Source organism: Azolla caroliniana, unplaced genomic scaffold (genome assembly GCF_043228905.1).
Source record: "Azolla caroliniana isolate FFs.n. ecotype wild unplaced genomic scaffold, voAzoCaro1.0.p SCAF_2, whole genome shotgun sequence".
Classification (NCBI taxonomy): Eukaryota; Viridiplantae; Streptophyta; class Polypodiopsida; order Salviniales; family Salviniaceae; genus Azolla; species Azolla caroliniana.
Window position 1 is genome coordinate 7,430,194 of NW_028230437.1, and position 25,507 is coordinate 7,455,700.

Genomic DNA, 25,507 nt, shown 5'->3' on the forward strand with positions numbered 1-25,507 from the left:
GAATATTTGTTGGTGCATTGTTTTCGTCCTCAATCCAGCTAAGGATATCTAGACATAGTACCATCTTGAACATGTGGACTAGGCCCAATTAGCACTTGATGAATTCATGCACATGACTTAGATATAAAGATTAGTGTAGCACGCACATGATTGATTCACTCATGTGAATACATTTGTGTGGGTACCATAGGTAAGTGGCCATGTGTGTGCACATCTGTGGGACATTCTTATAAGTTGAAATTTCCGAAAGGTACACAAACATGGCACCAAATTTATGTAGACACTTGGCGTTTGAGTTTGAGAGGCATGTGTAACGAGGACCGTATCCATGTGATCGTGAAATAAAGTGTCAACTACTTGGGCCTTGATATGTTTAGCTGTATAAAGTGTAGGGTAGTTAGTTGAAGTTAAATTGCATTTCAGTGTAACACTCTTTGATCTGTCATAATATGATTTGAAATATTTGATTCATGTTCTCATTCTAGTGTTAACAATGCTTGCTTTTATACTTTTTGGCTTGAATTGATTTACTTTTTAGAACATCAATTTTAGGAGATCTTACTTGACCAACTGAAAGAGTGATTTTGTTGTGTGTCTCGGGTGCCATTCAAGTGCCATTATGCATGCTTTTATGAAGCATTCAATTGAGGCACACAAAGGCATTGCATGAGCCAATGCCTTTGGCTTTGTACAATGTGGTTTTACTTTCTATAACGTGACATAATTTGGGAATTTCAGAAAGCTCGCTACTAGAAGAAAGAGAATTAAACTCAAAAGCAAAAAACAAAAAGAGGACTTTACGATTTTAGGGTATTACATCCCACTTGTTCCTCTTAACAATTTATGACTCATGAAATCTAGGTTGAGAGTTCTCCAAAGTTACAAAAAAGCGTCGTTTGATATCCAACAAAAAATTCAATCCAACATAAATCGAAAAGCAAAGAAATTGAAGTTGGAAATGCTCTGTACAGATGGAGTGGTTCAAAAGGTCCAAATTTACATCATGTAGAGCGGGAAAAGCCGAAATTTTGTTCTTTCATTCATGTTGGGTCAGAGCTGACACAGAAAGTAAAAAAACGATTATGTGCATATTTCGCAAGTCGCTTTTTAGTCGATGGGGGTAAAGAAAGTTTGTATGTGGGTGGTGTGGACAGAAACAAAACCACGGGTTTTCTTTTCCGATCGAAGCCAAGAAGTTAAAAAAAGGAAAAATGGGGTGCATGGATGGTTGGTTCTCTTCTCTTCTAGTAGAGAGAGAGAGAGAGAAGGTTACGTAGAAAATGCAATGCAAGAAAGGTGGCAAAAAGGACAGAACAGCCTTGTTTTTTCTACGTATAAAAAAGGAGAAAGGTTTACTAACTTTAACTAGTAATGACTTATGTGACTCCTGCTAAAGTTGGGGTGGGTTGGTTCCGATAAGCTATAGAATCATCATCATGAGTACAAACAACACCACCACCGTGGATTATGAGAGCTAGAGAGAGAGAGAAAGAGAGAGACAGAGGCACACACACACACACAAGGCATGCATGCATGCATGGTACTCAAGTAGTGTGCACACGCCCTTCAAGCCATTTAAAGGAAGCGAATCATTCTTGGGTTCGAATCCTGCCTGGCCTACCCACCCACACACACACACACACACACACACCATCTCTCTCTATCCTTATCTCTCTTGATTCATTAAATAGATTATAATTTATAATTAAAAAGAAAAAAAGCCTCGCGTTTTTGTGTCCATTGTTTTTTTTTCTCTCTCTAGGGGGGGTTGCGTTCACACTGCCAGGGGAGGGGCTGCAGTCGGGAGAGACTTGACGGGTGAATATCGGAATGCTGATCGGATCTGATTCTCTCTCTCTCTCTCTCTCTCTCTCCTGGTGAATTTCTTTCGTTTTCTGTCTGTCTGTCTGTCTGTCTCTCTCCCCCAACGCGGGATTAACCATTCTAACACACACACACACACACACACACTGAAGGAAAAGACGAAAGAAAGAGAGAAAAGCAAATCAAAAGGGGAAAAAAAGAAGATTAGTGCGTGAGCCGCCAAATTGAATGTGGAATTTAAGGCCGTGAATATTTGGTTTATTTAATTAGGCCCCGGTGGGGTGGGGTGGGGAGGGACCCCTCGATAATCCCCCACAAAAAGAAAAATGAAAGAAAAAAAATAAATTACACAATGCCGTGAAATTAAAACCAAAAAAAATAAAAAAACTACCGTTAGTTAACCCACCCTCTCTACTGGGAAGGTTAAAAAAAAAAGAATGAAGAAAAAGCTCCGGCGGGCGGGTGAGAGGGTCCGTCAAGTCAAGAAGAAAACAGACGGATTGGACTGACGGACGCTTCTATTTTTTTGTTTTTGTTTTACGTCCTCGCTCTCTTCACACTCCTCTTTCTTCTGCTTATACCATAGTACGTAAAATTCATGTTCGTCTAACATAACATTCTTTTTCTACGCTGAAAAAACGTACGTAAAATTCATGTTCGTCTAACATAACATTCGTTTTTCTACGCTGAAAAAACGTACGTAAAATTCATGCTCGTCTAAGATAACATTCGTTTTTCTACGCTGAAAAAACGTACGTAAAATTCATGCTCGTCTAACATAACATTCGTTTTCCTATGCTGAAAAACGTACGTAAAATTCATGTTCGTCTAACATAACATTCGTTTTCTTACGCTGAAAAACATACATAAAATTCATGTTCGTCTAACATAACATTCGTTTTCTTACGCTGAAAAACATACATAAAATTCATGTTCGTCTAACATAACATTCGTTTTCCTATGCTGAAAAACGAATGCGAATGTTATTCAAACATTCTTGTGTTTTTGTTTGTTTTTTCCCCCTTTTTGTAATGTTTCTTTTTCATTTTTTAGCTTAATTACCTCATAATAAAATAATTAACCCAAAAGTATGGTATTTAAGGCAAACATTCGCGAAATGAGAAATGCACGTATGGTTCATACTATGGAGCCTTATACTATGCATGTATGTATGTATAATACACTTCCTTTCCTTTCCCTCTTCCCGCCGGGCTCTCACTCTCTCTTTTTGCCCGGCTTTCCACCTTCGCCTCCTCTCTCTCTCTCTCTCTCTCTCTGTCTTTCCATTTTTATTTTATTTCTAGTTTTCTCTCGTTTCTCCATATTGTTAATAATAATAATAATATTAATAATAATAATAATATTATTATTATTCATCCCCCCCACCCTCATATATATTTAATAGCAACTGATCTGTTGCAGTAGTAGCACCACCAACAGGAAGGACCTCTCTCTCTCTCTCTCTTTACCCCTCCTCCTTCGTATTCTTCTTCTTCTCTTTCTGCTGCTTCCGAAAGTCCCCGGCCTCCCATTCTGCTCGTTTTGCTTTTAATCCACAGGTAATATATATACTCCTCACACATCGCCGCGCACTTCCAACTGCGATCGATATACCACTGCCACTCTTGCGTTTCCTGCATTTCTTCTCCTCCGCCGCTGTGATCGCAGCGGGATAGGACATCTGAGGCGAACTCGCGTGTTATGATACCAGGCTTCTCGTCACTGTATCTGAGGAAAGCTTGATTTTTGGTTGTTGTTGGCCATCACCAAGAGAACCGCTGTATATCTGCATAAATCAGAGATTTTCACACATGCAGAGCTCAAGTCTTCGTAGTGATTCCCAGTTACTCCAGCAAAGGTGTTTGGCATTCGTAGTTGTCTTGAGCCTCACCTGTACCGTTTTCTTGGCACCATCTATAGGTAAGTTCCGTCTGTTTCGTTTTACGGTTACTCGAAATTATGGTGGATTGAAGTATTGCATTAGAACCTTGGCTGTTGCCCTATAGTCAATTCCTGTTCCAATGACTGCCTGCCAATATCGCTTGCTTTATGATTAGAATATCGGACTGCTAGTGAGGATTATATAGCCTGAAATGCTTTGTCTGCTTTCGAACCTGCCTGTGTTCTCCCATTATTAATTTATTGCCTTCGAACGGTGTAATTGTTTGCTGGTTGTTAATTGCGATGTTTGCATGCGTATGTTTCCTTATTGCCGAAATTGCGGTTTTCAAGAAAGTAAATTTTGAGTTCCGTTATGGTTGAGCAGGTTTCAGAGGATTGATCGCCCAAAGATTAAGGGGTGTCTGGCAAGATTGGCATAATGTCAATGTAACTGAATTGGCCGCGGAAATTAGCGGAACTTCAAGAACCTCAGATGAATTTCTTTTATTGCACACTTTCCCATTGATGAAGAGCAGAAAGCTATTAGTGTCCAGTAAGTGAATATAATCATTGTATCTGTGTACAGTATTGTGATGGGTGTGGTACTCTAGTCTTGCTAATGGCTATCGGTATAGTTGTTGATGAAGTTCCGATTGCATCTTTCCAGGTGCTCCTGCCCCGGCGACGAATGAGAGGACTTCTGCAGCTGCAGGCGTCGGCAATTTTTCGGCACACATGGAGAGAATTGGTGATGGCGGTTGCAGTATGGATGATATAGCCATCTTTCAAGGTGAAACGGGACCTCTTCCTGATGGCATTCCCTCATTCACAGTACAGATCTTTAATCTTTGCCTAGGCGGTTGTGCGATGAGGGATATACATGTGTCTTGTGGTTGGTTCGCATCAGCAACACTGGTGAATCCAAAGCTCTTCAAGCGGTTAGGGTATGATGACTGTATTGTTAACAGTGGAAATCCATTGCATGCCGGTGAGAGCCTCACCTTCCATTATGCCAATTCTTTCCAATATCCTTTCTCCGTCGCCAATGCTGTACATGTCGCCTGCCCTGGAGGTCCCGGACACTGATTATATCGTTCAGTTTGCTGCCTTTTCTGGAATTCTCCGTATTAATCATCTTTGTTATACGGCTTTCTGAAGTTTGATGGAGAGATGAACAAGACATAATCAATTATACAGGTTTTTTCAGTTGCCTGCCTCACCATAGGTGGCCTGTTTGGCCAGGATTTAAGATTGAAATCTCCATTTATGGTGAGCGGTCTGAAGGATTTTCTGTGATAACTTTTCATAGCTGCTCCCAGCACAGTATGAGTACATATCTACACCAAAGATGATGAATATCATCATCGCGAGGTTCTTGTGGCGGACTCTAATTTAGAGTCTGTTTCAATTCTTTTTGTTCGGCAACAAATAATTTATACGTCTGCATCTTGGTCTGCTTTGGCATCATCTGAGTTCAAAGCAAGCTACAGTTAGTTTGTCCTTGTCAACGTTACCTGGAGTCCTATATATACTGTATCTTCACCTGTGCACTTTCTTTGTGCCCTCACATAATCAAACGGCAAACTGTTTGTAATTACTTGTGTGTTTCTTCTCACTGCATATGCTCCTCTTACCGAATGGTCTTGTGTCATATCTTTCATGGATTTTGGAGTACCGTTTTAATGGAATTGGAATTAATGGGAAACCTACATTTCCTTGAATTACATGCCATTCTCAACTAAAGACAGAATTTTGGAAGTGCATAAAAATTGCATTGTTAATTTTGAATGGAGCTGTACAATGGTCTGCTATTAACTTGGTGGTCTAGATGTTGCAGTCTGGAAAGTGGTTTTAATTACATTTGTCACGATAAATGATGTAATTACAGCACGAAAAGTGGTTTGTGGATGGTGGTGGCATGATCTATATACAGCAAAACCACTCTATTTTGGCGACTTGCACCACCCACTTGCAATATATATTTATATGTGCATATCCTTGTCATTCATGAATTGTATCGTTATCCTTGAAAGCTCTTTTTTTTTTCTCTTCTTGCTGGACATTCATTCACTCGAGTCTTTAATTCCACTATCAATGCGTGATATAGATCAACAGTGGTTTTCTGGTAGTATTATCGGTTGTCCAGAAACCACTCTTTTGGGATGTTTTCTCTTTCCCACTTGTAAATCACTGGAGTCGTTAATTCCACTAGCAATGCGTGATATAGATAAATAGTGGTATTCTAGCGGTTTTCCAGAAACTACTGTTTTTTATGTTGTGTTCTTCCCACTTGTGTATTATGGTATAAACTATGTATATCTTGTGTCTTTTTCATGGGTATGATATTTGTATATCTGTCTGTTGTCCTTCCTCTAATTTTTCCTAGTCACTCAAGTCATTCATTGCTGTATCAGTGTTTGATAACACGATATCTGTAGTAGGAGACTTTTTATTGGATATATTTCTTGGTATTGATTGACCTTCATAGTGAAAAGTTAATGTGAACATCATTGTGAATGCTCTCGATTCACTCACTCGTCAATTTTCTTCCATAAGCATATGTAGCGATGAAATGTGTTCACATGGTGATTCTATGGAATGTAGTTTTTGAGACTAGTAAGTGAATGAGCAGGTTAATGTTTCGGCCCTAGGGAATGTATTTGGCCAATGGCATGTATATTCGTGGTTTGTTCTTCACCTATCGGAAATTAACATGGATTGGATTGGTGGAATTGGTAATGGTAGTGGAGGAACAAACTTCTTGCCCTCCTATCGAAGATTTTAGTAGGGATTAGCTATAATTCTATCCTAGTTACTGCTTGTATATAGCTTTGAAGGTGTTTGGAGATGCACATATTTTGTGTTGGAGAGAGTTTCAAGATTATAAGACTTGCGTCACATGTTAGGATTGTTACATATGTTCGTCGAGATGTCTTTGCGGGACATTGTATCAAACTAATGGATTTCGGAATTAAATTTCATCCAATCCCAAAACTTATAGTGCAGACTTGGAGAATTTGTTTTTCTAGTGCTAGCGAGTCGTACGAAAGAAATGATGATCTTTGTTGACATAGGGCTCCCTAATATTCTCAAAGTACTCAATATCAAAAACATATATATGTATGTGTGTGAATATATATGCTTCAAAAAATTGGCCACACCATTTATAAAATGATATGTTTTCAAGGTTCCCTAGGCATCGATCGTTGTGGTTTTATATGTTTGGCAAGGAATTCATGGGTATCTTAGGGGGTTTATTCCTTGACTTGATCTCTCATAATGGTGTAAATATCTAAGAGATATTGAACCGAACTCCGTGCCGCATATAATCAACCATGGCCCTTAAACGAGTTCCCATTGAGTAAGCGTTCTCCCGTAAAGATGATCTCGATATGGAATTTTGTGGAAGATAAGGGTACACGACGAGGGAGTTACATCATAAATACATTATAATTCGAGCGTGCCTTTTTCGGGTGGGTGTCATTTTATTTATTTATTGTTTTTCCAAGGCCACATTAAATAGCTTTTGACGAGGCATTCGTGTTCGTGTTCATGTGTTCGTATGCGTGCGAGAATAAAGCCGAAGAATATGTAGCCAAAAGTGATTTGACAAAAGAAATGAAGAAGAAGAAGAAGAAGAAGAAGAAGAGGAAGAAGAAGAGGAAGGGAGATCGAGAGGGCATACGAGACAAGAGGGTTCGGGCTTTGGAAGAGATATTTTTGAAATGTCCGCCGAGTCCTTATGGGCGAGCGGGGCCCGGCCAGGAGGCCCATCTTATCCTGTCACGGTTAAGGGGCAAGGGTGTGTCATTGGTCACGTGGGCTTCCATGTCCTGTTCTGCCTTTCCCTTCCTTTGATCCCAATGATTTTACAGACAAACCAGACACACACACACACACACATACAGACAGGAAAAGGAGCTTCATCATCACCCCAATCATCTCCCTCATCCTCATCGCTTCTAAATCTTGCTCCATGGAAGAGATTTCTACCTTTACCTCCTCATCACTGCTTGCCATGGATGTGATCTCCACTGCCATGGCTCTTCACATCACCACCTAGTCCTCCCCTTCCCCATTATCTCCATCCAAATTCCCTACCTCCTGCTTTAGGTCTCTTTGGGAGTTCCCATGGAGTTCCACAAACCCTACTCCTCTCCTTCCCCTCCTTCCAGCTCTGCCCCTGCAAACACCATCCATACTCTCGAGAAAAGACCTCCCTACGATGTGTTGTCGGGTGTGCCGCCCCTTCCTCGAGACTCCCGCGGATCCCTCGAAGTCTTCAATCCGGGCCTCATTGCCCCTGCTGATGAGTATAACAAGAAGACTGCTAATTTGAGTCCAGTTGCTGCAGTTCTTCTCCCTGATTCAGGGGCTACTTCTGAAAGAGCAGCTGAATGGGGACTTGTGATGAAGGACGATGGGAAGAGGCCCACTGTGGCAACTCGAGGATCAGGGGAATTAGAGAAGCGATCCAGTAGCATGCAACAGAGGAGTTCCGGGACGTCGGTACAGTCAGATGGATCCGACACTGTCAGCGGGACTTCCTATGTCCCCCGCGTATCCAAGGATCTTAAGGATGCCCTCGAGACATTCCAGCAGACGTTCGTAGTCTCAGATGCGACACGGCCTGATTGCCCCATTCTGTATGCGAGCGCCGGCTTCTTCAAGATGACTGGGTACAGCTCCAAAGAAGTAATTGGCAGAAACTGGTAAATTTTGAACCTTAGTAATCTATATGGTTCGAATTGTTATGTTAAACAAGCATCTTCTTGATGTGATTGGAATCCTCCGCTACTCTATGCACAGTGTGTGTATAAGGTTAGTGACACTCTGGAGAAAATAAGTAGTTTGTGAATGTTAATCAGGATAGAGAGCTGAGAACCTATATTAGAAGAGAACCACGTGGGAAATATATGGTCATCAATTCCTAATAATTGTCATGGATCAGCAAGCTGATGATCAATATATTCATATACACTATTTCAGACGTGATTTCGTTGATCTGTGCATTCTATACACACAACATCACGTTAAAAAAATGGATGCCAGGTTTCTGTCATTCTTCATGTAGGAGTAAGCCATTGAGGATAATTTTGTATTGCTGAACATGGTTAATATTCAATCGAATTTCCTGGTTTCACTAGTGGGGAAGCCTGTTCTAGCTTTCTATGGCAATGTTTTGGAACAGGAAACTGCATCTCTAGACGTTGGTGCCATTAGATATATGTGTGCTTTTAGAAATGAATGCTGTTGTCATGGCGCAGTTCCCTTATTTTTTTGTGTTTTGATTTTTCTTCTATTTGGTAGCCGATTTATGCAGGGGCCTGATACAGATCCAGAAGATGTAGCTAAGATACGGGAAGCTGTTGCCCAAGGTAAAAATTACTGTGGTCGTTTGCTTAACTACAAGAAAGATGGAACAGCTTTCTGGAATCTCTTGACCATAGCACCGATCAAGGATGAAGATGGAAAAGTTCTTAAGTTCATTGGGTAAGATCTATCAAACTATTATATTAGAATACCAGTGACTGTCCAGATGTTTTTTCTTACACTCCTTGATCTTGCAGGATGCAGGTAGAGGTCAGCAAGCACACTGAAGGGCACAAAGTTAAGGCATTGAGGCCAAATGGCCTGCCAGAGTCTCTTATTAAATACGATGGTGAATATAGTCTCATACACTCTCATACATTCCGAAGAAGTGTCTGTGTTCAAGTGATTACATTTCAGTCATTAGATGTAATCCCATCAGTTCAGGAATCTCTGTTGACACGCCCTATTATTCTTTTGGGTGCTATTTACAGCTCGTCAAAAGGATAGGGCTGCGATGGAGGTCACGGAGCTCGTGCATGCTGTAAAGCATCCTCATCCTCATGCAAATGTTCAATCCTCTCAGCCAGCACCTGCTAGAGCAAGCAGTACAGTTGGGGAGGCAAGTGTGCCATTTGGTAAGTACAAGAAATCAACTGACCAGCGGGGATCCCAGACGATACCTAGGTCCGAACAGTTTACAGGTGAAGGCCTGCCAAAAAGACACCGTTCATCCGGATTTCGTTCGTTCATGGGGTAATTCAGCAATAATAACAACCTAGAAGCATATAGATTAATATATGCTTAAACACACTTAGATATTGCACATTCTGTACAGGTTAGACAAATTTGGTCCTAAACCTAGCCAGCCTGAACCAGTCGAGGTAATTGAACCAGAGCTTCTGATGACAAGAGATGATGAGAGACATGACAGTTTGGATGAGTTAGATGACAAGGAACGTTTCCTGGAGATTCGAAGGGGCATTGATCTTGCTACTACGCTTGAACGAATTGAGAAGAATTTTGTCATCACTGATCCAAGACTCCCTGACAACCCCATTGTAAGCAACACTGACCCTGACTGTCAAATGACAATCTGCTTGTTTGTATCTGGAATGTTTGTAATAAGAATCTGAGGTACATGACAGATTTTCGCTTCCGACAGCTTTCTGGAGCTTACTGAATATAGCAGAGAGGAGATCATTGGGAGAAATTGCAGGTCAGTAATGGATTCAGGCCTACAAACATTCATTTTGATACATTTACATGCATTGGCCTGGGGCACTCAACTCTAGATTTGCTTTGACTTCCATTCTGGTTTTTCTTTGAGCGTTTAATACCCGTCATTTATATGCTCACAAGCAAAGATGAAATATCCCATAAAGCTGCAGTATTTCTCTACTGCAACCTTTACCAACTGTTAATGTATCAATTAATTTATCCCTGGATATCAGAATGCTGATGCATGTACATCATGGAATGGGAATTCTACATGGTCTCCAGTATGAAGCAAGAATTGAAGCCATGGGATCAAACGTACAAAACTTATTCCACTCAAAAGGAAAATCTCAATAGGGCAATTAATAGGATTAGTAGTCAATGATAATAGCATTGAACTAAAGTCTTTGTCGACCCAAGTTTTCCTCATAGTTGGTGGAAAGAGATTCTAATTTGACATGAGTTGATGCTGACACTGACAATGAATAATTCCTTCATACCCTGTGCTTGCATGCATTTTTTTTCAGCCATATTTCAAGATTATTAACTAAACTGTAGCCATTGAAAACATGCTTTCTATCTCAAAAAGGAATATGTTGAAACAATCAAAATAGATGGAAGCATTTTAACACTCCTGGAAGCCAAAAGAAGACATGGATTGGGCATGAACCTGTGCCTAAATACAACTTATGCAGACCTTTTCTATATATTGGTTACCTCCTTATTTATCTGGATTTAAGATTATCATATAAAGCAAACAGGAAGTGACCCCGCACCCCGGTTCCAATCCACAATCTATTGGAACAAGCCTGAAAACAAGAATCCAAGGTAATCAAGATCTCCAATCAATGCATTCATCACATCTGTTTATAATAGGCAGGTCTTCCATGGAGATGCTTCATACGGTGATTATTTCAAGTGATGGGTAAATGTCTCATTGGAGTGTATCCTAGGATGATGTAATGCATGGCTCTTGGCCAGTCCCAAAGGTACCATCGTTTTGTAATTCATCTTGACATGACAGGTCACAGCGAACACTAAAACAATTATGGTGTGGCCACCAATTTCCACGTGTTATCTCATGATCACGTGCATTGTGCACCTCCAAGGCCTCAATTGGAGTCCGTTGGTTCTGACACTCCAAGGCCTCCTTTCTGCATCTTGAAGCCCCTTCGAATGTGCTGTATGTATCTTGTTTCAGCTGAAAGGATAATTTTGAGCAAGATTATGGAGTTTAGGAAATATCTAAACATACGTAAGGAGATTATACTAAAAAGTGACAAACTTGGATAACAATATTTATCGGGCAAGACAAATCCAACTATTGGGCTTAGCTTTGTGGTTACAAGAACATGCAATTTCTATTCCTCATATATGAGGGTGTCATTTCTCCATAAGAGTTTTTCAGAAGTATCTGCCATTCAGAATCCTTGAAGAAGCAGTAGAATATGAAATTCAAGCTGATTTTATGTATATGAATCATTACTGCTACTGCTGATGCAATGTCTGGCAACTGAATGATGTCCAAGAAGTAGAAGATGATATGGGAATCAATATAAGATATATATGAAGCCTATAATTTCTATTGTAGGGGCTTTCATGTGCCTGTGAAAAATTATGGTAAATACAGGGTTATCAAAGTGACTTTCAGAAAACTAAAATACGGATATCTGAAAGGTCAAAGATTCATTTATACAGTCTCAACCACTATGAATATGACAATGTCAATTCATTCTTTCTTTGGCAGCAGGGCAGGAATTTCTATGTGGAAGTTCTGAATGCAATGAGGTTAGGTTTTTCCGTTTTAGCATGGAGCATAGAAAGCTTTTCACATCGTAAATCATAATTATGATGAGGCATGCTTTGTACAGCTTGTGTAAATCCCTGTTTAAGGAGAGGAGAGTAGTGATTGGTCATTGCTGAGGTGAGGAGTGATCGGTCATGTTGCCTTGCTATTGGAGTCTCTACGCTTTTTGTGCGTCGATAATTTTATGCTAACTTGGTTAAGCTGCTGTTTGAATTATTACTTGTTTATTATATATTTCTTCTTAGCAAATAATTGTTCAAGATGGTCTGCCTTAAGAGAGAGGCTTATCTATTGTTTTATACGAGATTCAGTCAAATCATACATTACACCCAATGGTTTAACTATTCATAAGGTTTTCTATTGGCACACACTTATATCCCTGATTGAGAACTTAGCTATTTTAATTTTCCTTGAATTTGTATATTAATGAGCTACATTTACAAACTCTTTTTAGCCTTGCTATGGTCTTTACTGATACCAAGTTGATGACAGATTTCTTCAAGGAGAAGACACTGACATGACTGCAGTTGACAAAATTAGAGCTGCGATAAGAGATCAAAGGGAAATTACTGTACAGCTGCTCAACTACACAAAAACTGGTATTTATTGTGATTTTTTTCTATTCTCATAGTTCTGTGTCTTCATTTCTTCCTAGAACCTTCTCTTTAATGCAACATCCATTGAAATTTCCAAAGAGCAGATCATCTACTAAAACTTTGCATTGCTATTTAATATAAGGCATTATTTCAACTTTTCAGATTTAGTCAAAAATCTTAATGGATGGAAAACTAATCCACGTATGCAGAATATTGAAATAGCGTTTTTAAGATCATGTTGGTGGTTGACCAAAGCGGCATCAAAAGCATGTAAACATGGAATTCATAGTGCCATGACTTAATGATTGTGAATGTTTACTCTATTGTGTTGCACATTTAAAATAAGGCATTATTTCAACTTTTCAGATTTAGTCAAAAATCTTAATGGGTGGAAAACTAATCCAAGTATGCAGAATATTGAAATAACGTTTTTAAGATCATGTTGGTGGTTGACCAAAGCGTCATCAAAAGCATGTAAACACGGAATTCTTAGTGCCATGACTTAATGATTGTGAATGTTGAATGTCAACCGCATTTACAGTTGTTTGCCTCCTTTCATTAAACCTTCAGGTTATGTCATGTTATTATCGCAACAAAAACATCTAATGTCTTATGTTAGGTATGTAATACCATGAAGTGTTTTATAAATTTCTCAGCCATTGCTGATTACTTATCCAGGAAAACGTTTCTGGAATCTCTTCCACCTGCAACCAATGAAAGATCAAAAGGTAATCTTACCATCCGAAATTTGATCTTGACTGATGTTCCACATTTCATAGTCTATATTCTGCTATGTATTTTGTGAGTGTGCTGTAGCTACTAATAATAGTCCTTATGCACATGAACCCAGTCATTCAGCTGTGTCAAAGCCTATTTTATGTGTTTTTCAGGGTGAGCTACAATATTTCATTGGAGTGCAGCTTGATGGAAGTGAAAAACTTGAGCCAATCCAGAAGAGGCTTTCAGAAAAGACTGAACAAGAGAGTGCAAAAATTGTACGATAAGTAAATTGACCCTCAGAATAACTTAGTTCTATGAACATAGTTTGGCTGATGGGTTTAGGCTTTGAATTAGGATTTTCCTTCTACCGAAGCAGGACAGGGTTCTTTGCAATCAAATTAGCCTGAAACAGTGTTCATGAATACCAGGTCCGTGCAACTGCTCTTAATGTTGATGAAGCTGTTCGGGAGCTTCCAGATGCAAATTTGGTAAATACTATAAATTATGCCCATTGCACTGTATCTTTTATTTTATGTTGTTTTCTCTCTTTGTAGGTTTTATTACTAGGTCAAGGAAAATGCAGATGGAATATACAGAACATTCTTGAGGGCCACCTGAATTAAATATAAGCAAGTATTAAACCACAGATAAATTCTGATGGGGTTTATGTACAGTTTATATCTAACCTTTTCCATAAAAAAGGGAGCAAAAACCTCCCCTTTAATCCTTGAATGATAAAGCTCGAGGATAATATGATATAGTTTGCAGAGGAATATCCATTTATCAGTCAAGCTGTGGTCAAGATTCATCATGCTTGGCCATATAGGCATCTTTTGCTTCCATAGAAGAATGTCTGTTGGCATATATTTCCCACCCAATCAGCTTTGCAGCTATCATTGTATTGTGCATGTTGGAGGGGAATGTCTGTTATATCTGTAGCACGGGGGTAAGTGTTTGTCGCTGCAACCCAAAAATAGAATAGCAATGAAAATATATATTGCTATTGTATTATTTAAATAAATGTCTTCAGCAATCAAGTTAATAAGCCGTAATTACAAGTTTCATGTACCTCTATTTGAACATGGAAAAAATTCACCTATCTCTGTATGCGTGGACTGTTTTGCATTTTTTTTACTGGCATTGCCAACTTGAAATATTTTAAGGCACAAGAAGGGGCATTTTTGGGATTTTAAAATTATAATTCGACACTCATATACAATGAATGTGGATTGAATTAAACTGAAAGCATGGTTTCTATTGTTATGTGTGGTGTTAAGTGATGAAGTCCATGGATTCCTTGATGTTCATTTAGATTCTTCAGTAGCTCATTCTTTAGTACTATGTGCTGAAACCATTTCTGTATAGACACCGGATGATCTTTGGGCCAATCACTCCAAAACAGTTTCACCCAAGCCACATAAAGTACACAGTGAATTATGGAAAGCAATACAGAAGGTATATACTACTTTTTCATATGAAATTGATGTTCAAGTATAGTGATTTTTACGTGCACAAATTATGTGTTATACTGAATTAATATTTTGTATGAAATTATTGAATTCCTTGCAGATACGTGATGGAGGAGAAAAAATCGGGCTAAAGCACTTCCGACCCGTAAAACCTCTTGGATTTGGAGATACAGGAAGGTAATGGTTTTGTTTGGATCATTAGCTAAAACTAATTGTGATAGTTAAGTGTGGTTAAAGTATAGGAGCCCATAGTAAATTGAAATAAATCCTTGGAGCCCATAGGCAACGTATTATCTAATGATGTATAGTATCTTATATTGAATTTTAATAGCTTATAATCCTTCTGTCTCTCTGCGTATGAATTAATTCAGTTTTTCTTCATTCCGTAAATTCCAAGTCTTAGAGCTCACAATGAAGAACCCAGATATTGATAAATGTTCCCGAATTCAACCGATATTGAACTATCTACATGTCTATATTCATGATCTACAACAATTCAGTTCCATTGGAAGTATAGATTAAAAAGCTTCTAAGGGAATTGTAATTGAAGGTTGTTTTTTATTATTTTTCTGTGCTGGAACTGCTGTACTGACAGAACTTCCTGATATGTTAGTCCAGTGTGCATCTTGTGGAGTTAGCTGGTTCAGGAGAGCTCTTTGCAATGAAAGCTATGGAGAAGAGTGTGATGCTGAATCGAAACAAAGTAAGCATGTTATTTTTAATGGGCACTGGATATTTTATGTCATTCCTAAAGACCATTACAATCAGATATGTACTTTCTTTATCAGGTGCATCGAGCTTGTGCAGAGAGGGAGATTCTTGCCATTTTGGATCATCCATTTCTCCCCACACTCTATGCGTCCTTTCAGGTATTCCTATTTGAATATAACTAATTGAACAAGATCAGGAACACCATTCGAGGTGGTTTCCTACCTATAGGTCATTTTGGCCTTTTGAACAGTAGATTTAAACTCCAGTTTTTTGGGCTGCACTGTGTCATCCTTAATTCCACCACACTGCAGACATTTAGTCTCATATATAGTTTGGTTTCAGAAACTAATGTTTGTATATGTTTTCTGCAGACAAAAACACATGTTTGCCTCATAACTGATTTTTGCCCTGGTGGGGAGCTCTTTTTACTTCTGGAGAGGCAGCCAATGAAAGTGTTTAGTGAAGATACTGCAAAGTGACCATTCAACCTAAGCATGTTAATTTCAGCTTTTAAATTTCTCATGTGCACAAAGATAGATTTATTTTATGTTAATATTCTACAATAGGTTTTATCTGGCGGAGATTGTCATTGCTCTTGAATATTTGCATTGCCAAGGTTAGTATTTGTTTTAAATCAAAAGGATATGTTCTGATTCTCAATTTGATCCATGTCATATACTGTAACAGGTATAATATACAGGGATCTTAAACCTGAGAATGTACTGCTGCAGAGAAATGGCCATGTTGTTCTTACTGATTTTGATCTTTCATTTATCACGTCATGCAAACCTCAGGTAGAATTTTCGTATTATCTTTTTGATCAACTCCTTGAAATCTTCGCTGGCTAAGGAAACTTCACCAAATTTTGCAGGTTATCAACCCTCCTAGACCACCTGGAAAAAGAAGAAAGAGTAGACTTGTTCCACCTCCATTTTTTGTTGCAGAGCCTGTTAGCAATTCTAATTCTTTTGTTGGAACGGAGGAATATATTGCACCTGTAAGTTTATTTTATAATATTAATGATCCCTTCCCTGTATACATTCTTTGGATATCATTATCTGAGACATTTCATTTGCTGCAGGAGGTCATTACTGGTGCAGGCCACAGCAGTGCAGTAGATTGGTGGGCAGTAGGTATAATCTCCTTCCCTTCCGTTGTTTTTGTTTTTCAACAAAGTTATGTTAGAAAAGTCAAGGCTACATGTTTCCTGTATTGATTAGACGTACCAGATTGATAAGTTAAAGAATAGATGTTATGGACATACAATGGAAGAAATTCAGCCATGTACCAAGGGTTTAAACAATACGATTTACTCTCATTTATTTACAGCTAAAAGACAAACTGGCCTCATGCATCACGTCTCCGTGTTATTCTACTGAAGAATAATGTTATCATCGAATGAACTCTAAGTTGCCAATAAGCATCTGTAAAAAGCAGTGGACCCCGTCCCACAAACAGTCTTTCTCTTAGATGCTGGAAGGAACACAATGACACACTACGCTGATAGGATTAAGCATTGAAAAGGGACTTCAATGTCACTGATGTCTAAGAAACGTTTGCATGTGAATTTGCCAAATTCACAGGTTTCATTCATCAGCAGCTCTGAGAAGCTTCGTCTTTCACTTAGAAATGGAAAGGCCATATAGAGAACCAGTACACTGGTTAAAGACCGATCAGAATGGTTTGATGAAAGAATAGCATCGTGAGGAGATAAATGCTATCTGAATGTTGAGGAGATGCTATTCAACTTAGGCTGCCGGCATTGAAAGCACGAGCTTATTTGTCATATGCACACTCTTGTATCAGCCCATGAGGATCACATTGAAGGTGGTTAGAGATTTGTGGACTACTTCTTGCCCTTGTAACTCATTGTCATCTTAATGGAACATGTTCACTCTCGCATTATCTTACCTTGGTATTTTGATTTCATTCTGTATGTTCTTGATTGTGTTACTTCCTCTTTAACACGAACATGATATGAAAGTATCAAGCTGCTTCTAGACATACCATGTGCACTCAGATATGAAGCCCTTAATTCCTGACATGAAAGTGTTCCCTCGTAAACTATGGTAATATGCATTTGCATTATCAGATGTAAGCCTGTGATAATGGACCTCACCAAAAATTATTTATGGTGATAATTTGCAACATATGGACACTGAAATGTACCCTCATAGGGGATATATGGTTTAAGTTTCCATGAGATTCGCCCTCATGCAAACATAATTACAATACATATATGCCATTTTCATACTACCATAATTCACATTGTTGGGACATGGCAGATTATAGAATGATCTCTAGGAATAAAACTGGTAGCTATCTTCTTCCCTTGAAACAGGATGACTTTTTTATGCTACTTGCCGCCTAGGATAAGAGCTGTTGCAAGTTGCATATCATTACGTCATATTTTCATATACTTTGGAGAGGATGCAAATACTAGTTGAGAAGCCTGGAATGAGGATTGTGCACATGTCAACAATCAACAAGAAGACTGTGAGTTTCCATTTTGAAGCTCGTACATGGGCTCTACTCGTGCACATCTAATGGAAAGTGAGATAGTGGGTTGGAGTCAGGCTTACTATCTGTGGTGGTTGTCCTTATCTAGAATTTCACAATTTTCAGCTAGAAAAGGCCTAAACCAAATTAACAAAAAATATTACCTTGTTCCATTATACATATTACAACTTTAGTTTTATATTTTCTGTTTAGTTCTCCATTATCATAGGGATAGAGTATTTTACTTATGATTTATTTGTATTTTCCAGGCATACTACTTTATGAAATGATTTATGGGAGAACACCCTTCAGAGGCAAGAACAGGCAAAAAACTTTCGCAAATATCCTTCACAAGGATTTAACTTTCCCAAGCAGCATTCCAGTAAGTAGACAACGTTAAGTGATGCATATGCTCAAAATAAAAGTTTGCACAAACCTTCAACAGAAACTTGTAGGCATCATTAACAAGTGAGCAAGAAACTTTATAGATATTATTTCCCTCCATTTAATTAATACTGAAGTCGTTTTGACGATTTCAAACCGTAGAGATCCCTCACCCTCATTCACTATACCTCTTTGTGAAAACGTGATACTTTTCTCCTAATTAATCTTTATTTTCTTCTTTCTCCACATCAAGTATGTGTTTTTCACATGCTCCAGAGTGACAGTTGAAAAACGTGCAGTCTCATGTTCTGATAATGATCATGAGATTGTGTAATTATATTGTTGCCGAGTACAATAAAAGCATTTGTAGAGTGACCCTGAGGTCAAATATGACCAATGGGAGACCTTTACATTCATAAAACATCGCAATTGAGAGTAAGTGTACACTGACAGAGAGAAATGCTTCTAGAGATAGACTAGGGCTGGTAGTATGGGGAAGCAAGTTCAAAGGTTATTGAAGGTGGAGCATTTCAGTGGGGAGAGAAATGAAAAAATATATCAACTTATTAGAAAAGTGTTAAATGACATATGAAACCAAAAGAGTTACATCAAGAAATTGATACAATGTCTGATAACACGGGACAACAAAAGGAGAAGAGACTACCTACAGTAAATGAAAGAAAAATGGAGAGAGAGAGAGGAGGAAAAACCTTGATTGATTGTTCGCTGCAATATATGTTTATATATAATCATTTCTCAGGCGAGCTTATCAGCACGGCAACTCATCCATGGGCTCCTGCACAGAGACCCTGCAAACAGGCTTGGTTCGAGCAGCGGCGCGCATGAAATTAAACAGCATGCCTTCTTTCAAGGCATCAAGTGGCCTCTTCTGAGGGATATGGTAAACTATAATTTCTATGAGCTTTGGTATTATATATAAGCTAAACCTAGTTTGCATCAATTCTTTTAAATACTTTGTTGATGTAGTCTTCATACGCTTGACTAGGTTCCACCGCCACTCGAAGCTCCTCTGAAACTCATAGGGAAAGATCCAGATTCCGACACTGAGGCGGGGTTGGAGTGGGATGAGCTGGAGGCAGCAGCAGCTGGCGGTGGCGGTAGCGGTAGCACGCCGTTCAATGTGTCAAATGTCTTCTGAATATGAATGAAATAAATGGAGGTAACCATAATAACCATCCTTTTACACTGTTTATGCATTGATTGGGGCCACATAAAAATATGTGGTCTTACATACAAAGACATACTTTTTTAATAGGTCTGTGGCACATATTGATCTAACTTTGTTGTTTCATCTGTGAGTTTCTTGGGTGCTCTGCACTGCCCTTCTAACCATAAATAATATACTTCGAAATAAAAGACAAAAAGATGGCAAAATCCGCCACCTCTCCTCTGGACTTTCATACAAAAACAACGTTGTTTTAATAGATTTGTCGACTTACATACAAAAGCAATGTTTTAAAAGATTTATTTTGTGCATTGCACTAACTTCATGGCCTCGTTTATGTATTGCTTTCAGGGGTTCCTTTCTGTTCAGCTGTGTTGGATGGGGTGGGTGTGTACAGGAGCGGAGGATGTATTTTATATGTTATTTGTATTTGTAAATCAATGCTACACCAAGCGCAAGAGGATTGGAGGAATAAATAGCTAGTTGCTGCACTAGAATTTCAATCCCTCTGATTCATTAATTTTTGTTACGTTATTTCAAATAAAGAGTTCACAATCTTCTTATTTTCAGAAATTTTTGAAGATGCGTACCCATATATATGGTTGATTGACTTTTGTTGCTTGCAGTAAAGAATAAATCTTGTGGTGCTTGCAATAAAGTGTGAATCTCTATAGTGATACATTCATGCACTCTACATATCCCCCACTAGCTACTTGCAGAGGACGTCAAGCAATAAAGAGTGGATCACTATAGTGATACATTCTTGCACTCTACATATACCTTACTAGATACTTGCTTTATGGAGGTCAGTGAAAAATGGAGGTTCCCCACTAGTTACTAGCAGAGGATGTGTTTCAACTATGGTATTGTGGATCCATCATAACTCTTGTATCTGCAAGATCAGAATAAAACATGGCTTTGAATATACACACGTACGCATGTTTACATGTATTTGGTTAAGCATATATGCATGGTTATCAATTCTCTGCTGTATCACTTTGTAACCATGTCTTTTTGACCAAGACAATATCTCAGTGTTGGTCATCATTTCAAGTGAAACCTACATTCATCACCTAGTTTTAGTGATCTCTCTTGAAACTGGTGTCATATGTAAGTATAAGAGGAATGTGGGTAGTTCAATTTGAGCTATAAATAAATTTAAACCGACAGTACGAGCAAATTTGGAAAATGTGTAAATTTTAATTAAAGGTAAAACATCTTAGAATTTGCTTTTATAATGGGATATTTTTTTATGCTTCAACTGGATGAAATTTAAAACTTCTTTCTTCTTTCTTTTCTATCTCTCTCTCTATTATATATATATAGAGAGAGGTACACACAACTCTCTAGGCCAGTTTGTGTACTGGTATTGTGTATCAAAATCAATAAGAAATGCCCTTTGTTGGGTATATAAATTGGAAAGAATCAATGGCCAATACAACATGATAGTGGTATATACGTACGTAGTTGATTGAACATTACAATCCCTGTAAACTACTAGGGTCAGCATTAACCACAATCCATGGATGAGTAAGAACATGTTTCAAAGGAAGCCTACGCGAAGACTCTTTAACCAGCAACTGCTCAAGTAACAAGGAAAAAAACACAAATTAAGCATATACAGATTACTGTATACTGAAACAGGTGTGACCAAAAATACAATATGAGCAAAGTAATACCTTAGTAATGAGATCCTTTGCTTGAGGAGAGATTGAAGGCCTTGAAGGAAACTTAATATCTATCCTTATAATCCTGAAAATACTCTTGGGGAATTACAAGATAAAAAAACAAATAATATGGAAATGAAGATGGAACATGGTTTCAAGCCCACCCAAATGTATACTTTATTTTAACTACCGTTTGTATGTGTCAGAATGGCTATGTGCTTCAAAGGGTGGGATTCCATACAAAAACTCAAAGCAAAGAACTCCTAGGCTCCAGATATCTACTCCTGAATCATGCTCCTTGCTTTCCACTGCAAACGAAAAGCAGAAATAAAACATCTTTTAACATTGACATTCAGAAAGAAACAACTATCAAATGTATAGGTACAATTATCAAACACTTTTTGGTTAAGTGTGTGGTGTTGGGAGTATCTTAAGCTAACCACCACTACAGGAAAATATGCAAATTGATAGACAATACCACTTAATAGATTCACAACCTTTGATATTGCTTCCAGACGATAGCTATCCAAACTGTGCATCTACTGGCAATAAGTTCATATCAAATAGGCAGTGTACAATAAGCTATCAGTGTCATATTGCACACTCTACTTCTTTCAAGGACAAATACCAACATGGCACATTTCCTTTACTTGTCTCAAATTGCATTATTAGCTACCTAGCATTCACATCAAATAAATTGCCCGTAAAACTTGGGCAGAAACTTCCTCTTAGTTTATCGACTTAAATGCCCATTGCCATTGACCGAATGTTAGATTTTATGCAGATAGATGTTGCTGTCGTTATATATACATACCCATCTCAGGTGCTAGATAGTCCAAAGTTCCACACAATGTCCTTCTCTTATTGAAAGTATGAACAGACCATCCAAAATCAGCAATCTTCAATTCTCCCTGAAAGGATCAACCAGCAAATCTTAGGACCCTGCAAGCTAATGCAAACTTCTCCAATTTGTATATAAAGCCATAGAAAAAGTAAAGGAATCTGCTTCAATAGGTACTACCTTAATTCCTATCAACAAGTTTTCTGGCTTGATGTCTCTGTGAATAACATGCTTTTGATGGCAATAGATCAGGGCCTTTGCTAATGATGCTATGTACTGCAATTAGCACAACATGAAGCAAATACTAAAAGTTAGGAAGATATCACAGGCATTACAAAAAGCCAACAAAGGTATAAAGACTATAGCAGATGCTGTCACAGATGGCCTTGATGTACATTACACACCCTGGCCCTGTGGCATCATTCAACAGCCTACTTTAGACAATATGTAGGTCCCTGCCTCCATCATTGAATGAAATACAGCTTGATACCAATTGTCATCACCTAGATAGCATCTATGGACTCCATAAGCCAAAAATGTAAAGATGGGATTGCAGTCAAATCATCACTGGATTCATTTTGTAATTATGTGGCTTATTTGCTTCAAAAACCAGCGCCGAAGGGTTCGAAAGAATTCATTGGTTCTTCAGGAATGTCTATTTCTTTGGTAATGTATATGTGTGAACTTGTATGTTGGCGTGTTATTATAATCAAGGAAATTGCAGTGGCCACTTCTTGTAGGGTATCGACAAAGGGAGGAAACCCTTCTTCATGTACTCTGGACTAAGTCCCCACGCAATTCGTTTCAAGCAACAAGTCACCAACTATCTACAATTATGATTCCCTGCTCATAAAACAACACTTGCCATCTCTTTTACATTTTAGCATGGTACCTTTGGGCATACGGTCATCTTTTTTTGGCAAGGGTCTGGTACAGGGCTCTATAGTCACTCAGGATCATTTGTAATGATTAGAATACTGGGCAACTTCTGTTACATATCAATTATTAAGGTTTTTCCTCAAGAGGTTCCATGACATGTTTGTCATGTCTCCCATGACATTGTTGAGAATCCTTATGCCTTATGTTTTGAATGTTTCTAATCTAATACACTTTATATATTCTTTGTGGGGTTTCAACTTGTGTTCTTGTATGTTATATATGTGTCACTGCTTCGCTTAGCAAGACAAAACCCTCATCGCTCTCCGACAACCCTGCATTCATGGTTTAGGCTATTCCCGTTTCACTCGCAGTTACTAGGGGAATCACATTTGCTTATTCTCTCAGTTACTGAGATGTTTCAATTTGATGGTTGCCTCTCACCTGCCTATGGATTCAGCAGGCAGTTCGGAAGGTTAACCCATTCGGGAATCTCCAGATCCATGCTTTGCCTATTTTCAGCTCCCCGAAGCATTTCGTCGTTTACCATGCCGTTCCTCATCCGTAGAGAGGGTAAAGGTGGTTATGAAGTTGTTATTGAAGAATTATCCGAGAGTTATGAAATTACCAATAGGGTATGTGTCAAAACAGCTCTTTGAATAATGTGTTCCTGTATATTATACATTTTTTTCGTATATTACTCACAGTTGCAGCTCTTTGCTCATCGAAAATCTTTTGAAGCTGGAGTTCCTTGTAGAGTTCCCCTTTTGCTGCATACTCAAGAATCAGGTAAACCCGAGTCTGCAATTGACATGGACAATTTTTATAAGTCGACAATGTTAGCTCAAACATATGCATTCATATATTTCAGGAAAACATTAGATATCTTCGGTTGCATGTGTTGATAATCTGTGGCCTCATTGACTCTCTAAGATATGTGAGATGATATGCAAAGATCAAATATATACAAAGGAGGTTGCTATGTATGCAAGTATCCCTTTGATGTAAGATTATAAAACGTACACTGAATGAATGAAAATACATAGCAATATCCATTGAAACAATTCACAATGTATGCATGGATAGTGTCCACAATGCTGGTAAAGGTCACATTCAAGGCAACAAATACTGCATGTAAGAGTGAGATACAGTCATGAAAAACTTACTAAATCAAAAGCATATCGCTTTGCAAAACTATATGGAAGTTCATGTATACATGCAGGCAATGACTATTGTGAGCTTTCACGGAGAATCATAAGGATAAATATAAATGCATGTATATAAGATCCCCAAAAGACCAGCAATGGAAACACTCAAGTCAAGGAATGCTAAAAGTACAAGTAAAAATCCCCACTTGATTAAAAATCTACTGCTTTGTTGAGCTAATCGGTAGAATCCATCCATGATGTATATACATATCAGTAGCCATAAGAGAAATGAATGTTGTATTTTCAGAGAATCGGATGCTCCATTGCTAAATATGTGTATACATATATACACTCATTGCCAGATTGCAAATCATAATTATTGTTCGTGATGTACATGAACATGAATCTACGTGCATACCTACACATACGTTCAGATATATCGATATACACATGGATAAATACATATGCATGCTAATGATGGACCTATATATATATATACACATACATACATAAATGTGCAGTTTGGAGAAGGTTAGTAATACCTCGTCATAGAAATATCCATATAGACGAAGAATGTTGGGATGTCTGAGATGGCTTTGGATCTCGATCTCTCGGCGCAATTGATGTTCAACGTTATATTTTTGAAGCTGATGCTTATAGAGGACCTTAAGAGCCACAATATACTTACTCTGCAACAAAGAAGGAAACAGAGGACCATTGAACCAAGACAAAGAAGAAAGGAACATAGGAATAAGGAAAAGCATCAAAGACAGTAAAACGTCGAGAGAAACTAAAATCGCAATAAGGAATGCAAGAAGAGAAGGATGACAAGTGGAGAGAAAACAGAGTGGCAAACGCCTAACCTTCTTCTCTCTGGCGAGGTAAACATTTCCGAATTTGCCTCTTCCGAGGGGCTTTCCTATGTCGAAATCATTCAAAGACCAGAACCGGGATCGCTTCTTGACTTCATCATCGACGTCGTCTCTGGAGGGTACGCCATTCTCTTTGATCTGAGGCAGAGAAGCCATGAAATCCACCATTCCTCTGCTCTAGGCTCTGCCCCGGACATGTCTAGAAATAAGCAGGGAATGCGCAGGGGGGCCACACACACACACACACAAGAGAAACCCAAGCCGCCCATCCGCCTCACATTGTCTTCTCGGCCCCCCCGAGACGACGAGGACGAGGTGGACATTGGGCACGCGTATGCCAGAGCTTGGTATGGTATGATCTCTCGGGGTTTCCTAGTGTGGAAACGGTAATGGTGAGTGTGATGGTGACATGGTATTATATTTTTAGACCCAGAAGAAACCTTGGAATGAAGAAACCCATTCCATGCTTATCTCTCTCTGACTTGGAAAGACTATGAC

General features: G+C 38.6%; 3 protein-coding genes across 3 annotated transcripts; 2 read left to right on the plus strand and 1 right to left on the minus strand.

Annotated features, from left to right (window-relative positions):
- The first annotated feature begins 4,367 nt into the window (after positions 1–4,367).
- On the plus strand, positions 4,368–5,299 carry LOC147867275 (TPD1 protein homolog 1-like). The gene has a single exon (XM_087339589.1). The coding sequence runs from the start codon at positions 4,441–4,443 to the stop codon at positions 4,789–4,791; it is 351 nt and encodes a 116-aa protein (XP_087195715.1). The 5' UTR covers positions 4,368–4,440; the 3' UTR covers positions 4,792–5,299.
- Positions 5,300–7,708: 2,409 nt separating this feature from the next.
- LOC147867276 (phototropin-2-like) lies at positions 7,709–20,178 on the plus strand. The gene is made up of 23 exons (XM_087315068.1): positions 7,709–8,417; positions 9,016–9,198; positions 9,276–9,367; positions 9,510–9,771; positions 9,854–10,076; positions 10,164–10,234; positions 12,533–12,639; positions 13,315–13,364; positions 13,527–13,631; positions 13,785–13,844; positions 14,722–14,811; positions 14,926–15,002; positions 15,444–15,528; positions 15,614–15,694; positions 15,908–16,011; positions 16,103–16,152; positions 16,224–16,330; positions 16,408–16,533; positions 16,618–16,669; positions 18,305–18,417; positions 19,180–19,320; positions 19,426–19,599; positions 19,957–20,178. The coding sequence occupies exons 1-22, from the start codon at positions 7,837–7,839 to the stop codon at positions 19,576–19,578; spliced, it is 2,913 nt and encodes a 970-aa protein (XP_087171194.1). The 5' UTR covers positions 7,709–7,836; the 3' UTR covers positions 19,579–19,599; positions 19,957–20,178.
- Positions 20,179–20,941: 763 nt separating this feature from the next.
- On the minus strand, positions 20,942–25,177 carry LOC147867277 (serine/threonine-protein kinase Aurora-2-like). The gene is made up of 8 exons (XM_087315069.1): positions 25,001–25,177; positions 24,680–24,826; positions 23,695–23,790; positions 22,294–22,389; positions 22,087–22,183; positions 21,463–21,580; positions 21,285–21,357; positions 20,942–21,185 (listed from the first exon to the last, which is right to left on the minus strand). The coding sequence occupies exons 1-8, from the start codon at positions 25,175–25,177 to the stop codon at positions 21,084–21,086; spliced, it is 906 nt and encodes a 301-aa protein (XP_087171195.1). The 3' UTR covers positions 20,942–21,083.
- Positions 25,178–25,507: the final 330 nt, after the last annotated feature.

Excerpts from the sequence above, each read along its gene's own strand:
- LOC147867275 (XM_087339589.1), top strand. The coding sequence starts at position 4,441 with ATGGAGAGAATTGGTGATGGCGGTTGCAGTATGGATGATATAGCCATC.
- LOC147867276 (XM_087315068.1), top strand. The coding sequence starts at position 7,837 with ATGGAGTTCCACAAACCCTACTCCTCTCCTTCCCCTCCTTCCAGCTCT. Across the intron at positions 13,365-13,526 it reads AACCAATGAAAGATCAAAAG|GGTGAGCTACAATATTTCAT; the intron begins GTAATCTTACCA and ends TGTGTTTTTCAG. Across the intron at positions 15,529-15,613 it reads TGATGCTGAATCGAAACAAA|GTGCATCGAGCTTGTGCAGA; the intron begins GTAAGCATGTTA and ends TTTCTTTATCAG.
- LOC147867277 (XM_087315069.1), bottom strand. The coding sequence starts at position 25,177 with ATGGTGGATTTCATGGCTTCTCTGCCTCAGATCAAAGAGAATGGCGTA. Across the intron at positions 23,791-24,679 it reads ATGGATATTTCTATGACGAG|ACTCGGGTTTACCTGATTCT; the intron begins GTATTACTAACC and ends TGTCAATTGCAG. Across the intron at positions 21,186-21,284 it reads CAAAGGATCTCATTACTAAG|TTGCTGGTTAAAGAGTCTTC; the intron begins GTATTACTTTGC and ends TTACTTGAGCAG.